At 44.0% G+C, this 20,225-nt stretch overlaps 2 protein-coding genes across 4 annotated transcripts; one reads left to right on the top strand and one right to left on the bottom strand.

The window, feature by feature from the left end:
• Nucleotides 1–148: 148 nt before the first annotated feature.
• rmdn3 (regulator of microtubule dynamics 3) lies at nucleotides 149–9,543 on the top strand. The gene is made up of 12 exons (XM_027030131.2): nucleotides 149–726; nucleotides 1,570–1,738; nucleotides 3,432–3,572; nucleotides 3,884–4,214; nucleotides 5,564–5,666; nucleotides 6,081–6,141; nucleotides 6,753–6,825; nucleotides 7,256–7,333; nucleotides 7,501–7,599; nucleotides 7,942–7,995; nucleotides 8,241–8,321; nucleotides 8,632–9,543. The coding sequence occupies exons 1-12, from the start codon at nucleotides 543–545 to the stop codon at nucleotides 8,701–8,703; spliced, it is 1,446 nt and encodes a 481-aa protein (XP_026885932.2). The 5' UTR covers nucleotides 149–542; the 3' UTR covers nucleotides 8,704–9,543.
• Nucleotides 9,544–9,695: 152 nt separating this feature from the next.
• rad51 (RAD51 recombinase) lies at nucleotides 9,696–15,510 on the bottom strand. Of its 3 annotated transcripts, none has more exons than XM_027030128.2 (10): nucleotides 15,323–15,510; nucleotides 14,755–14,812; nucleotides 14,218–14,313; nucleotides 13,766–13,903; nucleotides 13,256–13,373; nucleotides 12,798–12,984; nucleotides 11,452–11,565; nucleotides 11,231–11,360; nucleotides 10,871–10,992; nucleotides 9,696–10,751 (listed from the first exon to the last, which is right to left on the bottom strand). In XM_027030128.2, the coding sequence occupies exons 3-10, from the start codon at nucleotides 14,302–14,304 to the stop codon at nucleotides 10,628–10,630; spliced, it is 1,020 nt and encodes a 339-aa protein (XP_026885929.1). In that variant the 5' UTR covers nucleotides 14,305–14,313; nucleotides 14,755–14,812; nucleotides 15,323–15,510; the 3' UTR covers nucleotides 9,696–10,627. The 3 variants fall into 3 exon arrangements, with proteins under 3 accessions (XP_026885929.1, XP_026885931.1, XP_026885930.1); XM_027030130.2 differs by having other exon boundaries at nucleotides 13,766–13,900; XM_027030129.2 differs by lacking the exon at nucleotides 15,323–15,510 and having other exon boundaries at nucleotides 14,755–15,129.
• Between the last annotated feature and the right edge of the window lie 4,715 nt (nucleotides 15,511–20,225).

The raw sequence follows: 20,225 nt of genomic DNA, 5'->3' as shown, positions 1-20,225 counted from the left end.
CGCCTCCACTAACCATACTTTTTGGACGTAAAAAAGGTCTGCTGAACCGTCTTGGTTATTGTTCGCGATATCTTCAACCTCCAGTGCGCTAGGTGGCGCTGTGATTTGTTGATGTTTCCACGCCACAGGCGCGCCTCCTCAGACGTTCGCGCCGCGTGAGTTATCAGTTCCAGCGCGACAGCGAACGACGTCAGTTGTTATGGTAACTAGATAACCGGATTACCGGGGATAACTAGCGTTAGCTAGCTAACCTCAGCGCATTTCAGACGTGAACACATTTGCGCGTCTTCGCTTTATTCCGGAGTTAAACAGAGCACTAACCTAGCTGGCAAACGTTTAATCAAAGCGTTGCTAGCGCTGCGACATCGCCAGTTAGTTAGCCAGCTAGCTCGCAAGGTTAGCATCCGAAAGAATACAAACGTAATTTGACGCTACAGTAGCTACAGTAAGTCGATGACCGAAAAGTGATCAGTCATTCCAGATCATGAGCAGTTGGCCAGTTTTCTACTTGTTTTCAAAGTCAGACATTTGAAACCGAAGCGATGAGTTCACTGGGTAGAGGCGGTCTGATCGGACTCGGCGTCGGGGTCACTGTCAGCACCGGGCTGGTCGCGTTTCTGATCATCAGAGAGGTGCTAAGAAGACGAAACCGGCGGCTCGAGCTGAACCCCGGCTCGTTTGGCGCGAGCTGCGCGGTTCTGGACGGACGCGTGCCCTTGGCGCGAGGTAAAGAGTGGTACCGCGTGCACCCATATTTGCTCGAGCAGCGTGGCTTCTCCTGCAACTTTCGCTTCGGGGAACGTGTTCAAGCTCTTGCTAAGTGCAAAACTGAAAATGAAGAACATCAGGCTGCGATGCGTTTGCACCCGTTAGGTTCAGGTTTTCGATACCGCAAAAACTGAACTCGGATCAGGGTAAAATCGCAACATTCACGAGCATTCGTTAGCCTGTTTCGAAAAACGGATTATGTAGCAATGTGACTTCTCATCAGCCCCATTCTGCATACATGTACATTAGTGGTGTCAGCATTGAGAAGTAACCACATCATTAGTTATAACTCCTTTCACCAAAGCAACGTATTGACATCAATTTAAGGATCTTTTATTCTGAAATACAACTGCATGCAGTAGACGGCTTTATTATTTATTATGATTGATAGTTCAGAAATATTGTTGATTATGAAATACTATTTTATCAGTCATAAAAAAGTAGCATTACTTTTCATTAATACTTTACAGTAGTACTTATATTTGAATGTGTATTGCTGTACTGTTGTTGGTGCTAACTCAGTGAAAGGCCAGTGTGACACGCTGAAGCATGCTTCCTTCGGTCCCAGTCAGAAGACAGGCATGTTGGATCTGCCATAGCTGAGCCCATTCTTTGACTCACATAGAGCAGTACTGAGCCCATCCTAGCTGTGGAGTTTCACTAGGGGATGATGTGCAGTGTCTGAACGATCTGTCACATTCAGACTGTATTGTTTTCACTGTAGTGAGGGCTAGGTAAGAACTGCCTTCAGCCTGTCACCATCACAACACCACCATCACTGCAGGGCATGTGTGTTTGTAGACTCCGGGACCCTGGCAGCTGCACTGCGTGGCCTGACCCCCGAGCAGCACACAGAGTTGGCAGACACCCTGGATGAGGTGATGATGAGTGTGGCCAGCCTCCGTCACGAAGTCGCAGAGCTTCGCACTGGCCTGAGAGGTATCGCCAGCACCATCATCGAGGACGTCAGGTGCGTGAGCACGTGTGTGTGTCGGAATACTTTCACAGATTGAAACATTTTATAGTATACTGCTCAAAAAAAAATTAAGGGAACACTTAAATCACATCTGATCTCAATGAACGAAATATTCAAGTTGAAAATCCTTATTGATATAAAGTGTGTTTTGTTAGTCAGTGGAAAACAGTCCTCACCCCACTGAGGGCTGGGTTCAAAACCACACCCTAAATCAAAGTAAAAAAAATGCAACAGACTGACCCGATTCACATGAACTTCATGACAGCAACTCAGTGTGACTCAGTAGTGTGTATGGCCCCTCGTATCTGCATGCACTCCCAACAATGTCTGTGCATGCTCCTGATGAAATGGTGGATGTTGTACTGGGGGATCTCCTCCCAGACCTGGATCAGAGCATCAGAACCTAACAGCAGTCAGGGTACCGTTGTCTGTCCTGTGGAGGTTTGTGTGGCTCTATGAATGTGCCTCCCCAGACCATCACTGACCCACCTCCAAACCATTCATGCCAGATGATGTTGCAGGCAGCATAACGTTCACTACGATGTCTTCAGACTCTCGTATTTCACGTGTTCAGTGTGAAGAGAATGGGGCGCCAGAGACAGACCTGCCAATTCTCAACAGTGCCAGTTGAGCTGCACAGGTCCCATTAGAGGACGTCGGGTCCTCAAGCCATCCTCATGGAGACGGTTTCTGATAGTTTGGTCAGGAAAGATGAGCATCAGTAGCCCAGTGGAGGTCACTTTGTAGGGCTCCAGCAGTTCTCCTCTTCTTCCTCCTCACACAAAGGAGCAGATTCTGGTCCTGCTGCTGGCTTGATGCCCTTCTACGGCCCTGTCCAGTTGTCCTTTTGAAATGGCTCATGTCCAGGTATCTCCTCCATGCTCTTGGGACTGTGCTGGGAGACATACCAAGCCTTCTTGTGAATATCACATATCACCTCATGCTACCAGCAGTCACAAGGACACCAGCAAAATGCAAAACTGCAGTACTCTAGAGAAGAATCAGTCAGGAAGGATAAGGAGAGAGTAACTGTCTCTGTCCACAACCTGCAAAACAATTCAGTTTTGGGGTTTGTCTTCCTGTTGCCGCACCAGTGCACCAAAACAGGTGAAACTGATTTAGAATCACTTATGTTTCCTAACTGGACAGACTGATATCGTCATGTACTGCTCCTCTCCCACTAGACACGTGGTTCGGCCCGCTGCGTGCAGTGGGAAGTCACTGCTGTCTTATTTGTAAACACACCCTCCTTGTTAGCACACACCTGAACATGGTTTAGTGTTCGTCTGTATGTATTTAAAGCCCCGCTGGTGTGTGCAATTTTGTCGGTCATTCTTCGTGTTGCCTTTTGTTCGTGTTCAGCTCGTCAATGTTGCGCGTATTCGTATCGGTGTTCACTGCTTGTGTTACATGTGTGTGCTGTTGTCCTCTCCGTTTGTCAATAAATGTCTGTCTACGTCGATGGAGTCTGTGCATCCTGCTCCTCGCCCTGCAGCACTCGGGCCGTTATAGACACCCCTGAAGTTTAATTGACTTGGTGTTGTGCTGTGATGATTGATTTAAGTGTTCCCTTAGTTTTTTGAGCAGTGTACATTAATTACTAAAATGTATTAAACTATTGAAACACCTGTCACTTTCCTCCTTTCACTCTTCCCCTGCGTCTCTCTGTCTCTTTCTCTGCGGGTAGGAAGGGAGTGGAAGAGAGCCAGAGGTCTCGCCGACGTCGTCATATCCTGCCAAGGGAGCGCTCTGACTCGATGAGCTCAAGTTCTATCTACTTCACTGCCAGCAATGGGACATCCAGTCGCTATTGCGACAGTGAAGCAGAGTATGTAACACTGTTAGCCTCTGTGGTGACATTGACAGTGAGTGTTGCTATTGTAATTCTGTAGGTCTCTAGCAGCAAGGGGTGGTATACATACCACCTAGGACTATGCCAGCATTGGGTAACAGTCTCAATGATTACACTGTATCTTGACAGTGTAACACTTTAACTAGCAGTGTTCTTTCAAATGAAGAACTTAAAAATCTATTTCTCAGAAAGTTTGAAAGGTTTGAAGAATACAACCACGTGAGATTTAAAATAGCACTTTTTTCATGGCGGTGAGTGCATTTCGGTTCCGCTCTCTGACCCTGCAGATACTTGACGGCGTACTCCAACGCTGAATCGGATTACACTGACCGGGAGACAGACCGGGAGACGGATAGAGAGGGTGACAGAGAGGAAGATGATGGCCAAGACACAGATGAGGAAGAGGAGCAGAGCAATGCAACAGTGCTCACACTCAGACAGGATGATTCGCAGCCTGAGGAAGACGATGCAGATGAGGAAGGAGCGATGGCGGCATCCATGATGCAGGTGCTGAGTCCGGAGCTCGCCCTGCTGCTGACGCAGAGTGACCTGTTACACGGTGGGGATTCTGCGAAGAAGGCCGAGGGGTTCTGTCTGCTGAGGGAGAACAGGCCCCTGGTAGGTATAAAGAGAACTACAGAACACAGTTCAGGTCCAGAGAGGGAGAGCTACAGGCAGCGCACAGTTCAGGTCCAGAGAGGGAGAGCTACAGGCAGCGCACAGTTCAGGTCCAGAGAGGGAGAGCTACAGGCAGCGCACAGTTCAGGTCCAGAGAGGGAGCGCTACAGGCAGCGTACAGTTCAGGTCCAGAGAGGGAGAGCTACAGGCAGCGCACAGTTCAGGTCCAGAGAGGGAGAGCTACAGGCAGCGCACAGTTCAGGTCCAGAGAGGGAGCGCTACAGGCAGCGCACAGTTCAGGTCCAGAGAGGGAGCGCTACAGGCAGCGTACAGTTCAGGTCCAGAGAGGGAGAGCTACAGGCAGCGCACAGTTCAGGTCCAGAGAGGGAGAGCTACAGGCAGCGCACAGTTCAGGTCCAGAGAGGGAGAGCTACAGGCAGCGCACAGTTCAGGTCCAGAGAGGGAGAGCTACAGGCAGCGCACAGTTCAGGTCCAGAGAGGGAGAGCTACAGGCAGCGCACAGTTCAGGTCCAGAGAGGGAGAGCTACAGGCAGCGCACAGTTCAGGTCCAGAGAGGGAGAGCTACAGGCAGCGCACAGTTCAGGTCCAGAGAGGGAGAGCTACAGGCAGCGCACAGTTCAGGTCCAGAGAGGGAGAGCTACAGGCAGCGCACAGTTCAGGTCCAGAGAGGAAGAGCTACAGGCAGCGCACAGTTCAGGTCCAGAGAGGGAGAGCTACAGGCAGCGCACAGTTCAGGTCCAGAGAGGGAGAGCTACAGGCAGCGCACAGTTCAGGTCCAGAGAGGGAGAGCTACAGGCAGCGCACAGCTCAGGTCCAGAGAGGGAGAGCTACAGGCAGCGCACAGCACAGGTCCAGAGAGGGAGAGCTACAGGCAGCGCACAGCACAGGTCCAGAGAGGGAGAGCTACAGGCAGCGCACAGCACAGGTCCAGAAAGGGAGAGCTACAGGCAGCGCACAGCACAGAAGCAATCTGCAGGATTTTGAACTGCTTCCATAAACACAATTTCAGCTTCTGTACATGTTTTAATCTGATGTGAGAATTTTGGATAATTCATGTTTTAAAAATGTGTTGCTTTTACACAGCTGTAATTCTGTATTAAACTAGCTAGATTTAAAATGTAAATTGTCTTTTTAAAATAAAGTAGATTGAAAAGTAGGATGCTTGTAAAAGTGATTTTATGAAATGAATACAAGGTGAACTGTTTCATATAAAACCTAATGTTGCATAATCCATCTACGGTACTGTGTTCCTGCCTGAGACATTTGTTTTAGTTGTTGTTCTTTCACATTTGTTCAGGTGCTTGATAAGTGTGTGTTTGTGTGTTTAGTATGGTGATAGTGTGGAGTTTCTTTGGAGACTAGCCCGAGCCTACAATGATATGTGTGACATTGTGGAGGATAAGGGAGAGAGGCGGATTTATGCAGACCAAGGTAAACACACACAGACTCAAGCAACAACACTATATAGTTTTAATAGATAAACGTTATTCAGACGTGTTTCATAAACTCTACAGACTTACACACTTTACACACTTTACAGAGACATTTCAGCACTGTTTTCTAATTTTACTGAACACCATTTAAATGTAGATAATTTAAAACATCACCTACATATATTCAGAGATTATTTCTGTAGTTTAATAACTTCAGTAATGTTACATGCATGCACACCTACAAATTAATTTATAACAAATAGCACTTGAAGTAGTTCTTTGTTACACTGCTGAGACTCCAGACTACCCAAGGCAGCTGTAATCTCTTATTGTAATATGATATTAATAAAATACTTTGTAACATTTCAGTAAAGCCTTTTGGTTCTGGTAAATCTGACCTTTGACTTTGCAGGGCGTGATGAGGCAGAGGCGGCACTTCACAGGAATGGACTTAATGCTGAGTGTCATAAATGGTACACACACACACACACACACACACAAACACGTGTATACACACATACGTACACACACACAGGGCTTCAAGCTACAAAGACTGTTTCAGTCGGTAAGTGTGCTGTAATACATGTACATGTTGGGTTTTTGTTAAGTTCTAAAGCCTCTTGTTTACGCCGGCAGTTCAGCCCCAGTATAACGTACCCATCTCCGTCCTGTCTGCTCTCTCTACAAGCCCCAAATCAAGAGATGAGTCAGTTGTAGTCAGAAGGTTTACTTACTTAATTTAATAGCAAAGGGAAAGTATTTATGGGGTTTGTACAGAGGAGGCACAGGGAGAGGAAGCAGGGTGTGTGTGTGTGTGTGTGTGTGTGTGTGTGTGCGCATGCATGAAAAGGTCACAGAAGCGTTAAGAGGAGCAGTTGGAGATTAGCTAGCTGCTCCCGGTGATCAGAGGAACAGTGTTAAATCGTAAGATTAAAGGAACCTGTCTGTGCCTAAAGTACATGATCTTTTCCCCGTTGCAGCCTAACAGTGATTTTACTCTAACATAAGAATTGGATTTGTTTTAATGTGTAAAGTATGCACTAATAACACACGTTCCCTCTCTCTCGCTGTCTATCTGCGACAGGTTCGCCATTCTGCTTGGCCAGTCTCAGTCTGAGAGCATACATGGTAAACTAAAGAGCAGTCATATCTTAAAGGTGAGAATGTGCGCCGCAGTGACATCACCTCTCCAGAATGCACGTGTCATTGTGAGCGCCTTGGACCAGAGCACAACTGACAGTGGTGCAGTCCAGGACTGTACAGTCCAGACCAGATTAGGTAAATTAAGATAAATTGTTATTTAAAAGACTCCTCAAGAATTCTTATTTTCTTAAAATGTTCAGCAAACAAAAAAGCAGGGACAGGATGACGGCGGGAAAAGTCAACGTCAGCATGTTGGTTAGCACGTGCTCGGGGCAGGTTCTACGGCATACTGAGCCTCGCTCCAGAACGGGATACGGAACGGCCGATGTGTGTGTTTGTACGTTGAGACCCACACCTTGCCGGGAGAGGTGTTTGCAAGCACCAGTTATGCGTCTATGTTGGTGGAGGGTGTGATGTGTGACCTTACCTGGCATTTTGCTCCAGGAGCACCTGGACCGGGCCCTAGTCCTCCAGAATGACGACCCGCTCTGTTTCTACCTGCTGGGCCGCTGGTGCTTTGAGGTGAGCACCAGCACGCGGCCCACACTTACCTAGAGTCTTAAAAGTACCAATAATAAGTCACGAAGACGTTTTGCATAAATGATAAATCTCAGTCATCTGTGTATTTTGATCATTTCTCACGCTGTTCTTTTTCTCTCTCTCTCTCTCTCTCTCTCTCTCGCATCCAGGTGAGCAGTCTGACCTGGGTGGAGAAGAAGGCTGCTACTGCCCTGTACGAGACCCCTCCCACCTCTTCTCTAAATGAAGCATTGGAGAACTTCCTAAAGGTGCTTCCCTATAGGCCTTTTTCCATGGGAGGGGAGGAGCCAACACAGCTGGCCAATGAAATTTAATGCTGCAATAACAATTGGATTACACACTTAGTTTTTCACTTTTAGATCTAGTACTTTATTATGTATTATTTTCATTTTATTATTATGCTGGACAGGTATTTGCCTTGTGTTGGATTACTAGTGTGAGATGAGGCTGCCATTGTTTTATTGTGATCTTAGTTACAAAATTGATCCTAGATCAGCCCCCTGGTATTGCTGTTGCATAAAGGCTCTAGGTATCTGGTTCCTTTGATGTGAATACTTAATGTGCTGTTTGTGTGTTTTGTATGTGTTAAGGCTGAAGAGCTCAAGCCAGGCTTCTCCAGGACTGTGAGGCTGTACATCGCCAAGGTAATGTATTTGGCAAAAATCACTTCATATAGTTACTGTTGAAAAATCTATGCTTAGATTAACCTTTTAAAAGATATTTAAGTTGCTTGCTAAGATCATTGTGAAGTTTAACAACAGGGTATAATCGATAAAACCTTCAGAATAATCTGAAACGCACATATCCAATCATAGTCATTATTCCAAGTGAGGATGAAAAGTCAGAATACTGGAGTACAGCTTTAACTGTGCTGAATGTGTGTTTTCAGTGCCATAAAGAGCTGGGAAATCATTCTGAGGCCAGACGCTGGGCACAGCTGGCCCTGACCATGCCTGCCAACAGCCCCCAGGTACAGTCTGCCCACCCTGGTCTCTAGGCACTAGGGGCTTTTTCTCTTCTTGTGTTATTGATGTTTGAGTGTCGTCTTGTAGTCCGTCTTGAAAAACACCTGTCTCACACACAGGGCCTGTACAAACTGTACAACAGGGTCTGAAATTGTGTACTTCCATACTTTGCTTCGTCAATTTATGTATATGATTTGACACACATCAGGCTTGGGAGGGTTTGGAGATGGGATGTAGTGCCAAACATTTTTATAATATTATAGTCTTTTTATAACCTGCAACCCCAAGTTTCAAGTTCTCTGCATCAACCCACAGGAGACTGGCATCTCTCTGCTGGAGGAGGAGTTGCAGGCTTTGATTGACAGCACAGTAGACCTGTTGCTCTGAGGAGGGGTCTGGTGAAATTGTCCGTCACATGACGAGAGGCTGTCTTACTAGTAAAAAAGTGTAAGGGGAGTGATCCACACATGAAGAATCTCCCAGAAGAGTTAAGTGTGCTTAAATGCATTCATTTAAGAGTTTGTATTATATAAATGTAAACACATTCACTAACCATTCAGTCTTATGGCGATGAGGGGGTGTATGAAATCAAGATCAGGCTCTGTCAGGCCAGTACAGCTCTGCTCCTGGAGATCTACTACCCTGTAGTTCAGTTCCATTCCTAATCAAACACACCTGAGCCAGGTAACCCAGGCTTTAAGTAGCATCTGAATTTTAGAGCCAGTTGTGCTTTATCTCCTGGGACAGAGCTGGACATCTGTTATATGCTACCTGTGTGGTCGTCTGGTGAGAAAATACACCACCACAAGTCAGTCCAAATTTACAGACACAAACGGGACCATCACTGACATGTAAAAGACAGTTTGTTATAAGTAGTTATATAAGTATAAGGTTTCAAAATGTAATTACCCATGTTAAGTGACAGAAGTATCAGTTAAATTATTTGACTGTGTTTAGACAAAATATTTTTGTTTTAGTTTAATATTTTTAATCAGACAGTAACTTCTGCAGTGTCATAACTAGCTGTCATTCCCATGGCTGTGTGTATAAAGCTGCATTTTATTGCACTGTTAACTGACAAACAATGATGGCCTTAATATTTTGACTTGCAGAACCTTACAATTATAATGAACCCTTTGTGTTTGCTGTTGCTCTGAAACCTTGGCAAGAGATCATTTTAAACTTTCCAAATGCAACAAATAGTAAAATAAAAATGCATCAAATATATTCCTACAAGGCCCCAACCTTTCTGATTTTTACAGAAATGAATCCAGTCCTTTTCTGGTTTGTAAAAGCATTATTATTGTATGTTAATGCACATGTAAAGGGGGTAGGTAGACTAGGTGACAGCTGGCAGTTAATTGCACATACACTGATGCTCCAGCAGTTTAATTTTTAATAGTCACAAAAGATGCAAACTCTGATATTTCTGACTTAAATTTTAAGAAGCAAAAATGTAATTGGTGAATTATTAAATGAGCAGTGTGACCAATAACAGAACATTTAATTCAAAGTATTCTCTGTACAAAAATGGTTACAGTTCCAAGGTCACCAAAACACAAACACAAACAGGAAAAACAAAAATAATCTTTTTTTTCCCCACCACTAATAACCCAATTACATCACACCAAAAAGGAATAATAAAATATCTTGGGCAATAATCCTGTAGCACAACAATTTGTTTAGTCTGCGGTGGTGGGGGGCGCCAGAGCCACAGCATGGTTTCCACTGTCTACTCAAACACATCTGAACGAGGCACCTGAGAACCAGCTTCCATGTTAAATGAAACGAACAGTGCAAGTCCAGATCACACTAAATGAATATGCCTGTGTGTGTGTGTGCGTGAGCGAGAGAGGGAGAGGAATCTGTTTCAACGGACATGTTCATCAGACATCTCGCAGAGAGTATATGAACTCGAGACCAGCTGCTCTGGGGTCACTGAATGTAATGTAACTGAATACAGGTGTAAAGAAAATGAATAAATAACAAAGGTGTGCAGTATTACACTGACATTATTCTGACATTTGATTCTAACCGCAGGGAAACAAAGGGAAAGATCGAGGAGTTTGTGAGCTTTCGGGCTGCATTTCACAGCCCCTGACATAGCCCCAGAGTGGTGCTATAAGCAGTCAGGTCAGCCACAGGTTCAGCAGAACACTGCCATCACACCCTCGGATCTATTCTTCTCAAACATGGGCCCCTTCCTCCCGAGATAGCGTTGGCGTTTGTACTGATGGCCGTGTGCGTTAGTGTAGGTAGTACTGGGTCTCCTTTATGAGTCCACACGGTGTGCGCCCTTTCTAGGTGTCTCTCAGTCTTTAGCATCTCCAACTCCATCCGCGTTGATGGCGAACATGGCTTCTGCCTCAGGCAAGCAGGGGGAGTCGTAGATCTTACAGATTCTGGTCTCACCTCGGCCCTTCCGTAAGTACAGCCTCAGAGAGAGAGGGATTGAAGAACAGTTACATTTAAAATTCTTTAAAAATTTTATATATATATAAATAAAAAAATATGGTTGCATAATTAGGAGATCACTCTCCTATAAGGATCTTACCTGGTTGTGGAGGCGTGTGCTAAAATGTTTCCTCCAATGGGTTTCTTGGGGTCTGCAGAGAACATGGCAGCACCATCCACCTGAGCTACAACCTGATTGGTGATGACGACAGCCACGCCAAACTAGACACGAGAATATATACTGTGTTCTTAAAGGAATATTCCTTCAGCTTCAAATCTCTCATACCTATAGCCCTTTCTCGGTCATCTCAGAAGATCTTTTCAAACTATTTTCCTACATACCAAGGGCACTTCTTTAAAAAGAGATCAGGTGGTTTTTCTGTTCAGTTACAACCTAGCCGGTCTCTCTAGCTGTTGTGTCCAGCATTAGGGCACGTCAGTCAGTGCGTGCGGGTCTCACCTCATCAGCAAGACGCAGCAGCATGCGGAGGAAGCGGCCAAGGTGGCACTGACGGGCCGAGAGCTCCCCTCTTCCGGAATAATCCGTCCTGTACAGTGCAGTGGCACTGTCCACTATGAGCAAAGCATACCTGAGAGAGGGGAGGGTGAAAATGATCAAAACAGAGTTCCCTTTCAGCAGCAGTGCGTGTGTATGTGTGTGTGTGTGTGCGTGCGGTTTACCTGGACTCTGCCATCATAGCCGACGCCTGGTAGAGCAGCTGAGTCTGATGGTCTGTGTTGAAGGCGCGAGCATATGCGACATTATCCAGAACGTCAGTGCCCACCAGCCCGTACCTAGAACACCCCACGCACATGTGCTTAGCTCCCCTTTCCCTCCGGCACTCGGACGCACAGGATCAAAAACCACCATCACTACTAAAATGTGAAGCTTTTTAACTGCTATTTGACTGCTATTAATTGGTATAAACATAAAACTGCTATAAATGAGAGGGGTTTGACTTTAAATCTGCCCTATTCATATCCATTTTGTTAGTTCGAAGTTAGACGCTTTATTTTGTCTTCCTTTGAGAAGACCATCTGACACCAGACCTCTCCCAAAAATCACTTATATCCAGGATATATTCACAACTTATTGTCTTGGATACATGTTCCTTGGATGAGATCAAGAGAGCCACTGAATGAGAGTTAGATAGCGCTTTTACTGAACAATAGTGGGACAACATGATCCAGTGCATTTGGGCCAGACTTCAGATGATCCAGTTCAAAGCATTAGAGTGTTCACCGGTCCAAGTCTCAAATATCTAAATTCTACCCTAACAATCAGTAATCACTGTGATAAATGCACTACCTCAGCGTTTACTTTGGCATACGTTTTATTTCTGTCCCACTATAAGTAAATTCTGGTCTGATTGTTTTGGGAGAATGTCAAGGGTCTTGCGCATTAACATCAACACATGCCCCTCTATTGCTATATTCGGTAGCTCCTTTGGTTCGCCTTATTAAGAGTTCAATTGGATATTCTGGCTTTCATCTATTGGCTACATGCCACTTTTTTTTTTTTACTGTGAAACTCTACAAAACCACCTTCAGTCAAGACATTATCCATTTCCATAGACTGGAGAAGATAACATTCGCTTTAAAAGGCAACACTGCTGTTTTTGATTACAGATGATGCTGGCAGATTAAGCCCCTCCCCTTTAAACTGTGTTAGAGTGTATTTGGGTGCGTGTGTGAATGTGAGCTGTGTTTGGTGCTATGGAAAGGATTCCAAGGTAAAGAAAACCATAAAAACAAAACCTAATGTCTGTAAATCAGGGCTTTTGATATTACCAATTGTTACCCCAATTTAGATTAGGGCTTTCTACACCGTTCATTTTTATCGTTTGCTGCCTTGTTGTTAATTTGTCTCAATTTCTTTGACTCCTCAATTTAAAAAGAATAATAATAAAATAATAAAATCTTTAAAAAAAGAAAAAAGAAAAAAAAAAGTGAGACTCAAGTGAGCCTCTGCCAACATCCACGTTGAGTTGAACTGGTCTCAGCCCTGCTGTCTGTGTACCTCTCACCTCTCAGCTACAGCCAGAAGCCTCTCGGGCCGGAAGGTGCCCTCGGTGTCGATGTACATGGCTTTGCCCTCCCCTCCTCCCTGGTCAATGGGCAGCTGACAGGTGACCGCCAGCGTGTGGCACAACTGCGTCTTCCCCGTGCGGAACTCCCCGAACATCTCTGTGATGGAGCCTGTCTCAATACCACCTAGAAAGGTGGGGAGGGGGTCTCAGTTGCAGTTAGAGGACTCTGTGGCACTTACAGCTGTGGTGCTGAAAAGAACGACCTTACAGTTGTGCCATTTTGCTGTTATATCACAGAAAACCCAGTAATATGCAAAAACCTACTCCAGAATGGGATCCATTCTGTTGATGCTTCCTGCACCACCACTTTGTGGCCAGTCCTGCAAAAGCAACACACTGTACAACGCTCCAGCCAGGCTGCTAACTCCAGCTCCTTCAGTCAGTGGACTTCTCACCCTGCAGAAGCTTATCCAACTCTTTGGAGCCCGTGGTGATCTGGATGATCTCAGCTCTGCGCTGGTGGAACTCTGTTGCCGTTGTGAACCCCATGGGAACCAACTTGGCAGCCTCCCCCTGCACAGAAACCGAGAATGAGCTGAAGGACTTGCAGGACTCGGATATCAGATTCATTCAGACCACACACTCAGGACTGGGCTCTGAAAACTGCTGGAGACAGCCAATATGAGAAAGAATCAACACCACAGTGGACAGCATCTGGTAAACTATAAAAACACTACCAGCTTCAAAGCTATCAAAAACTTTATTTCACAGATACATATGAATGTATGTATGTATGCATGCATGCATGCATGCATGCATCTGTAATATATGCAAGAAATATTTTACTATTTATAATCATTACTTTTCCAGTGGCTAGCATACATTTTCAATGGCTTTGGTAAAGACCTGGACATGGTGGTTTAGATAGTGCTTGGTAGCATGTCTGAGATTGTGATCATCCTCACCAGGATTTTATCAGCTTTCGCCTCGCTGATGCCCTTGATGTTAAGGAGCTCCTTTCTGGGTGCATAGGCCACGGCCTCAATGGTGTGGAAGCCTGCCTCCTCCAGCTTCTTCAGGTCACTGCCACTGATACCACACTGCTGGGAACACACACACACACACACACACACCATTCCGATCGGCACAGTGAGCAGAAAGGCACCCTTAACAGATATAAGAATTTTTTAAAAATCATATATTAAGATACATTCATTAGGAACAGCAGGTGTGACCACAGAGTGAGCAAAAAGTGAACATAAATGAATAACAAACCACAGTGCAACAGTCACATGATCTAACCAGTCTTCAGCTTAGGGCTGCAGAACAGATCTAGGTGGCCACTTGTGCATTGTGACAGAAGTAAACGGTATATTAGCCTACTTTTCACAGGAAAATGTGTTATTGGTAGCTGTACCTCCAGGCGGCTCAGAGGCTGGGGTCCAAAACTCTCCTCCTCGACTTCCGTCTCTACCTCCACTCGGCTCACACTTTTCATAGCCATCGCAACAACCTGGACCATTGGACGTGGCACACATCGCACCTTTACAATCAGTCAAGCAACTCCTACTTCATTGTTTAGTGATAACCTTAGACTCTGGCCCGAATATGATAGAATAAGGATTTCTTCCATGGACACAACTAAGATAGCTAGCCAGCTAGGCACAACTCTAGACAAGAGTGACTAAAAGCTAGCCAAGTTTTGCCAGTGTAAACTTTAAAGCATTATGCAATTTTATGACGATTATGTTCGAAATTGCCATGTTGCTATCTGAAGTTTCAAACCAAACTAAAGTAGTAATGGAAAATGTAACGTTATCTGCAATCAACTTTATATAGCTAGTTAGTCAAGTTAATTAACTTGGTTGAGCCTGCCAGCTCGTCAACGTTATACAGCTAACGTCCGATTAATTAGTAAAACAGCTAGCTAGCTAACGTTAGCCAACAGACCTACCTAGGTTAGTTATCCGGCTGCTTTCTTGCCACTTTAGCTGGTCATGCACTGTGATGAACTGTCAGATCAGACAGAAAAAGACGTAAGATAGCGTTAATCGGCAAAAAGTTGGACACGGCGAATTATGACTTTTTCTTAGCTCTCTTTCACCTTGACTGGCCAGCTAGTTATCCTGTCTTAGCATTACAGCTAGGTGGCTAACGCAAACCAACTTTCTTATGTAAGATTCGGCAAATGAACTGCAGCGACATTGGATGCAGAGAATGTTTCCCTAGCTGATTAACCTCGTTTGTCTATAATTCAGTTACATCCAGTAAACCCAACCTGGTTACCTAGGCAATAAAACGAAGATCGGATAAATAACTGCTAGCTAACTAGTTTACAAGAAATCAGCAGTTGCGAGTTAACTGACATAACTGTAAACTGGTAAACTCATAGCAAATTAAAATACCACGGTGATTTCAATTCGGGCGCTTTATCGTGCCACTATTGAACTGTGCCCATTTGTACTTGATTTGTGTCAACACACATAACCTAAGTAGCCTAGCTATGCTAACATCACACTTACCTCCACCAAAACAACTCGACACACTATGAATTTTCCCGCTCGTACCGGCAGCCTACGTAGGGTGACGTGGTGTGACGTGGTGACGACTTTTTCTTAGCTCCTCCCTCATGTATAATCTCATTTTCCCCCCCTCCCTTATATATTTTAATATAATAATTAAAAGGTTATAATAATCAGAAGGTTGTCAGTTCAAGCCCCACCACCGCTAAGTTGCCACTGTTGGGCCGCTTAACCCTCAATTGCTCACGTTGTGTTCAGTCATAAAACGGTTGGATAAAATGCCGTAAATATCTTGAAATTGAAGTTCATTAAATTCTTTGGTGGCGTTCGAGGAACACGCTGATTCTCTGAAATCCAAACACCCTGTACTGAAAGATGCCAACGTAAAGATGTCAATGTGAGTTGTGGACGGCAGGATCTGCCCAGTTATTCGAGGTGGGAGATGTAGCAGTGATGCACTGGTGCGGCAGTAATCTAGTGCCAGTATGAAGCATTTTATTTAAAACTTTTGCTAAAAAGAAACATTAAGCTTTCATTTAGAATCAAAAATCATTAATGTTTACAGTCTGAAAATATTTTGCTTAATATATATATATAATTATAAGCGATATTCAGTAGTAACTGCAGTGTAGTTCAGTAATGGATGTAGAGGTATTTAAGACTGCATTACACACAATTTCCAGAGAAACAGGATGTATCACATAAAAGCCTTTTGCCAGCTTTGTAAGGAAAGTGCTCTGAAGCAGCAGGAGGTGCAACTCGTTGATGTCCAAATTTCTGAAGACTTGCATGATGGGAAACAACCTATGACCTTTTTCTTCACCAACATGCCTACATGGTCTTTCTAACTTATCAGATGTCCTTCGCACTGGTACAACCCCCAACAACAGAGCTTCTGGGTCTTGTCTTCTTAAGACATTATATTACTTGATATGAATACCTAGCCTAACCTAGTATCTGAATTCCAGCTGGATTTAAAATATTTTTGGTTTGTCGTAAGGGTTTTCCACAATGGTGGGCTCTCCTGACTGGGTGTCCACTTCCCCCACAAGCTTGCTGGTTTTGTAATAATATATGAAGAGGATGAATCCTGAGAAGAAACAGGAAAGGGTTGAATGAGCTAGCGACTCACTGGGGACTGGGCTGTTACGTTGTAAACGAAGATGACCATGGTCTGCAAATGACTGGATACACGTGATTTTTGTCTGCTGGTTGTCGCCACGGGGGCCATGGCGACACCTGTGTAAACAGAGCTTTGCCCCCATAACTACTATATCATCAAACTAACCCAGACACTGCAAATCATGTACATCCAGCAGAAATAGCCATTTTACTTCTTTCTCTGACCCACCTTGGAAGGAGTTGAGGATAGTGAAGATGTAGTAAGCTGGGAGGCGCATGGCGCCGTATGCCAGGAATGCAAAGCCCCAGGTGAGTCCCAGCATGCTGCACAGACCCATCACAGTGAACATGTTGCCGGTGTCTGTGTTGGTGCTCTGACCTGAGCTGGCATTGTCTCTGAGGCATGCCACATGCACCCTCTTCACTAGGTAGAGCCAGCGTAGCATGAAGATGAAGGTCATCAGTGTGAAGAGGAAGATGATGGAATAGAAACCGATGTTCACCACGTATAGGGTGACTGAGTCTACAATCCAGCACCTGTAAGCGCAGATCACAGAGAGCATGATGGGTAATAGAGCAGCTTGAGAGTAATACAGCAACAAGAGAATAAGATAAACATGGCAACTTTCAGACTAAAAATCAACGTCTCACATAGCAAAATGTGACAAAATGAGGAACAGACAGTAAAGAAAAAGGACATAGAAAACCAGAGCAAAACAACAGTAAGCCAAAAACAAATAGAGTAGCAAAAATAGTAAAAATGAGAATACAGCAACAATAGTGTGTGTGGATGGGGGTGTCTTTGAGGTCTTTGAAGATTGAGGTCCAAGGCTTGGAAGCTGTAAGATTAAACGCCCTGCCACCAACTGAACACAGACTAAAATGGAGCACCACAAGAAGAAGACCTGTACCAGAGGATTTGAGCATTTATGGTGTAAATTAAGACCTGAGTATAAAAGCATTTTGTGCTTACTTACATTCTTTCCACATTTCCTGAATCAGTGTGGAAGACAAGTTTATTGTATTTCCCCGCACAGAAAAGGACAGCCACAGTAATGGCAGGAGGCACTAAAGAAAACATAAGTCAAAGGTCAAATGACATGAGTTGTCTATAAAAACTTGTGTCAGCTGTCCACAACTGTCCTCAAACAGCAGTAATAGAGGACAATGCCATTGTCCTGCGAACACAGATCATCAGGGTTTCATTCCAACACTCACCCCAGCCAGTGATGCAGATCTTAGTGAGGTAGTGTTTGATAGTCGCTGGGTTATTGACCAGTTGCAGACAGAGGTGCAGGGCCTCCAGGCCAAACCAGGTGAAGCTGGCCAGCAAGCAGTAGTGCATGAAGCCTGCCATTAGCTTGCATGCTATCAGGCTCTGCAAGTTCGCCACAGACCCGTTGGTCAGAAAGGTCAGGTTCAACAGAGACAGGGCCACAAACAGGTTTATGAGGATATGAACCGAAACGCTGGCTCTCGCCTGCCTGTGGAGAGATGTTGGAGATGTTCATCCTGGAGTTCATCCTGGAGACATACTGCACAGTTTTTCCACCCGAGCTCCTCTCAACCCAGAAAGGGCATGAACCTTTAATGACTACTTAGATTAGTTGTTTTGTGTTAAATGTTAAATCTTTTTTGTTTCATTCTTTCTTTCTGCTCACACTGTACCTTATCAAGAAGTGCATGAAAAGAGCCACACATAGGAAGAAGAGGGCGAGCCCACAGCCAATGGAGGTGATGTAGGTGAGGTTGTTCAAGTCTGAGCTGCTTATGTTTTCAGGTGGCTGTAGAAACACCATAACCATTTTGACATCTCCTGGACCGGGCTTCCCTTAGGTCTAATCTAAGTTATTGTTTCTCAATCAGAAATGTTTTATAAACTTTGGCCAAGGTAACATTACTGCACAAGCATCATTAGACAGTTAAACCTTTCAGGTGAATATATATTGTGGTCTGTGGTCAAATCAAACCTCTGTAAAAACCTGTCTTCATGTAGAACGTCTAACCCTTACTGTGCCACACCTGATCCAACTAATGCAAGGTTTTCTGAAGACCTCGATCAGGTGGGTTATGATTCATTTGAGCAGGTGTGTGGGGTTATGATTAGATAGAGCAGGTGTGTTGGATTATGATCAGTTATAGCAGGTGTGTTGGGGAATGACCAGTTCAAGAAGGTGTGTTAGGCTATGGCTGGAACTGAAGGAGGATCTCTGTAGGTGGGGTTAGTGGTCACTGAGGTACATGACTGAAAGAGAATCTCACCACCATCAGCAAAGCAAAGAAGGTCAGGTGCTGGCATTCACAGGTTACAGTGGCATTTATAATAGTCGTATTGCACCCTTCAGTTGTCCAGTTTTGCTGGGAACCTAGTGACAGCAGCGTCATTGTTACATAAGCCCTCAATTGGTTAGAAAAGTAACCAACCGCCACTTAGCTAGTGGAAAATGTTCTAGAAATGTTCTTGAATGGTGTTCTAGAAAAATATTAGGGATGTCAGCTGTCTGGAGTTTTAAAATCCAGACTAAAAACACGCTTGTTTAGGTTTAAACTTAGTTAAACATAGTTAGTTAAACATTTTATAAGGTATAGAGTTATGCGTTTGTTATTTTTTTATCTTATTTTATATTATTACTATCATAAAAAGTATGATTTTAATATTTATAAATATTTCATCTTTCCAATCTAAATAATTTTGAGATTTTGGAACAACATTGAAAAATGTTATATAATCAGAGATTGTTATTATTATTTTTATCACAGAAGTCATTCATAGTTAGCCTGTTGGTCACAAGAGTGGCACACAGCAGATAATCTAAAGCACGTATAATAACCTTTTCCGTTCCAAGAGTGACAAGAAGGAACACCATCATTCTGCAGAAAAAAAAAGTCAAATCTTAGATAATGTTATAATAAACAAATTGTTTTCAATAGGTAACTGCATGTTATAACTGAGAGTCCTGCGTGCCATAACTAAAGCCCTGCATGTTATTACTGACAGTCCTGCTTGTTATAACTGAGAGTCCTGCGTGCCATAACTAAAGTCCTGCATGTTATTTCTGACAGTCTTGCATGTTATTACTGAGAGTCCTGCTTGTTATAATTGAGAGTCCTGTGTGTTATAACTAAAGTCCTGCATGTTATTACTGACAGTCCTGCGTGTTATGACTGACAGTCCTGTTTGTTATAACTGAGAGTCCTGTGTGTTATATTTGGGTGGATATAATAGTTTTGTTGTGTTGAGTGTATTGACTTACCGGGTCAAAATTCCTGAAGGTTAGGTTAATTGTGTTCTTGAGGTTGGTTATGTTTGCTCCCATCTCAATGGAATACACTTCATTATTTAAAATGACACTATCTATCTATAGAGGGAGAGAGAGAGAGAAAGAGAGAGAAAGAGGAAGAAAGAGAGAAAGGGGGAGAAAGAGAGAAAGAGGGAGAAAGAGAGGTGGGAATGTTTTCCCAGATATGATTTTTAGTAAATAGTTTGGTGTTAGTAAGAATCTCTTCATTTTTATAATTTGGCCAGCAAAATTCTCTCTAAGTGACTGCTTTAGCTAATGGTTTGTTTGTTAATTAATTAATTAATTCAAAAATATTCTACATATTTGACATCCTTATCTGATAACTGAATGGAAAAATACCAATGTACCTTGCTAAAATTTGGAAATCGGAACACAGCAGCAAACACAACGGTGATGTTTTGTTTAAAAGCTTCCTCAAAAGCCTCCCTCGGTATTGAGATCGTCCTGGGAAAAGTCCAGAGCTGAGTGCTATCTTCGAG

The sequence above is a fragment of the Electrophorus electricus genome, chromosome 8, assembly GCF_013358815.1.
Source record: "Electrophorus electricus isolate fEleEle1 chromosome 8, fEleEle1.pri, whole genome shotgun sequence".
Classification (NCBI taxonomy): Eukaryota; Metazoa; Chordata; class Actinopteri; order Gymnotiformes; family Gymnotidae; genus Electrophorus; species Electrophorus electricus.
This window is presented reverse-complemented; position numbering and strand designations above follow the sequence as displayed.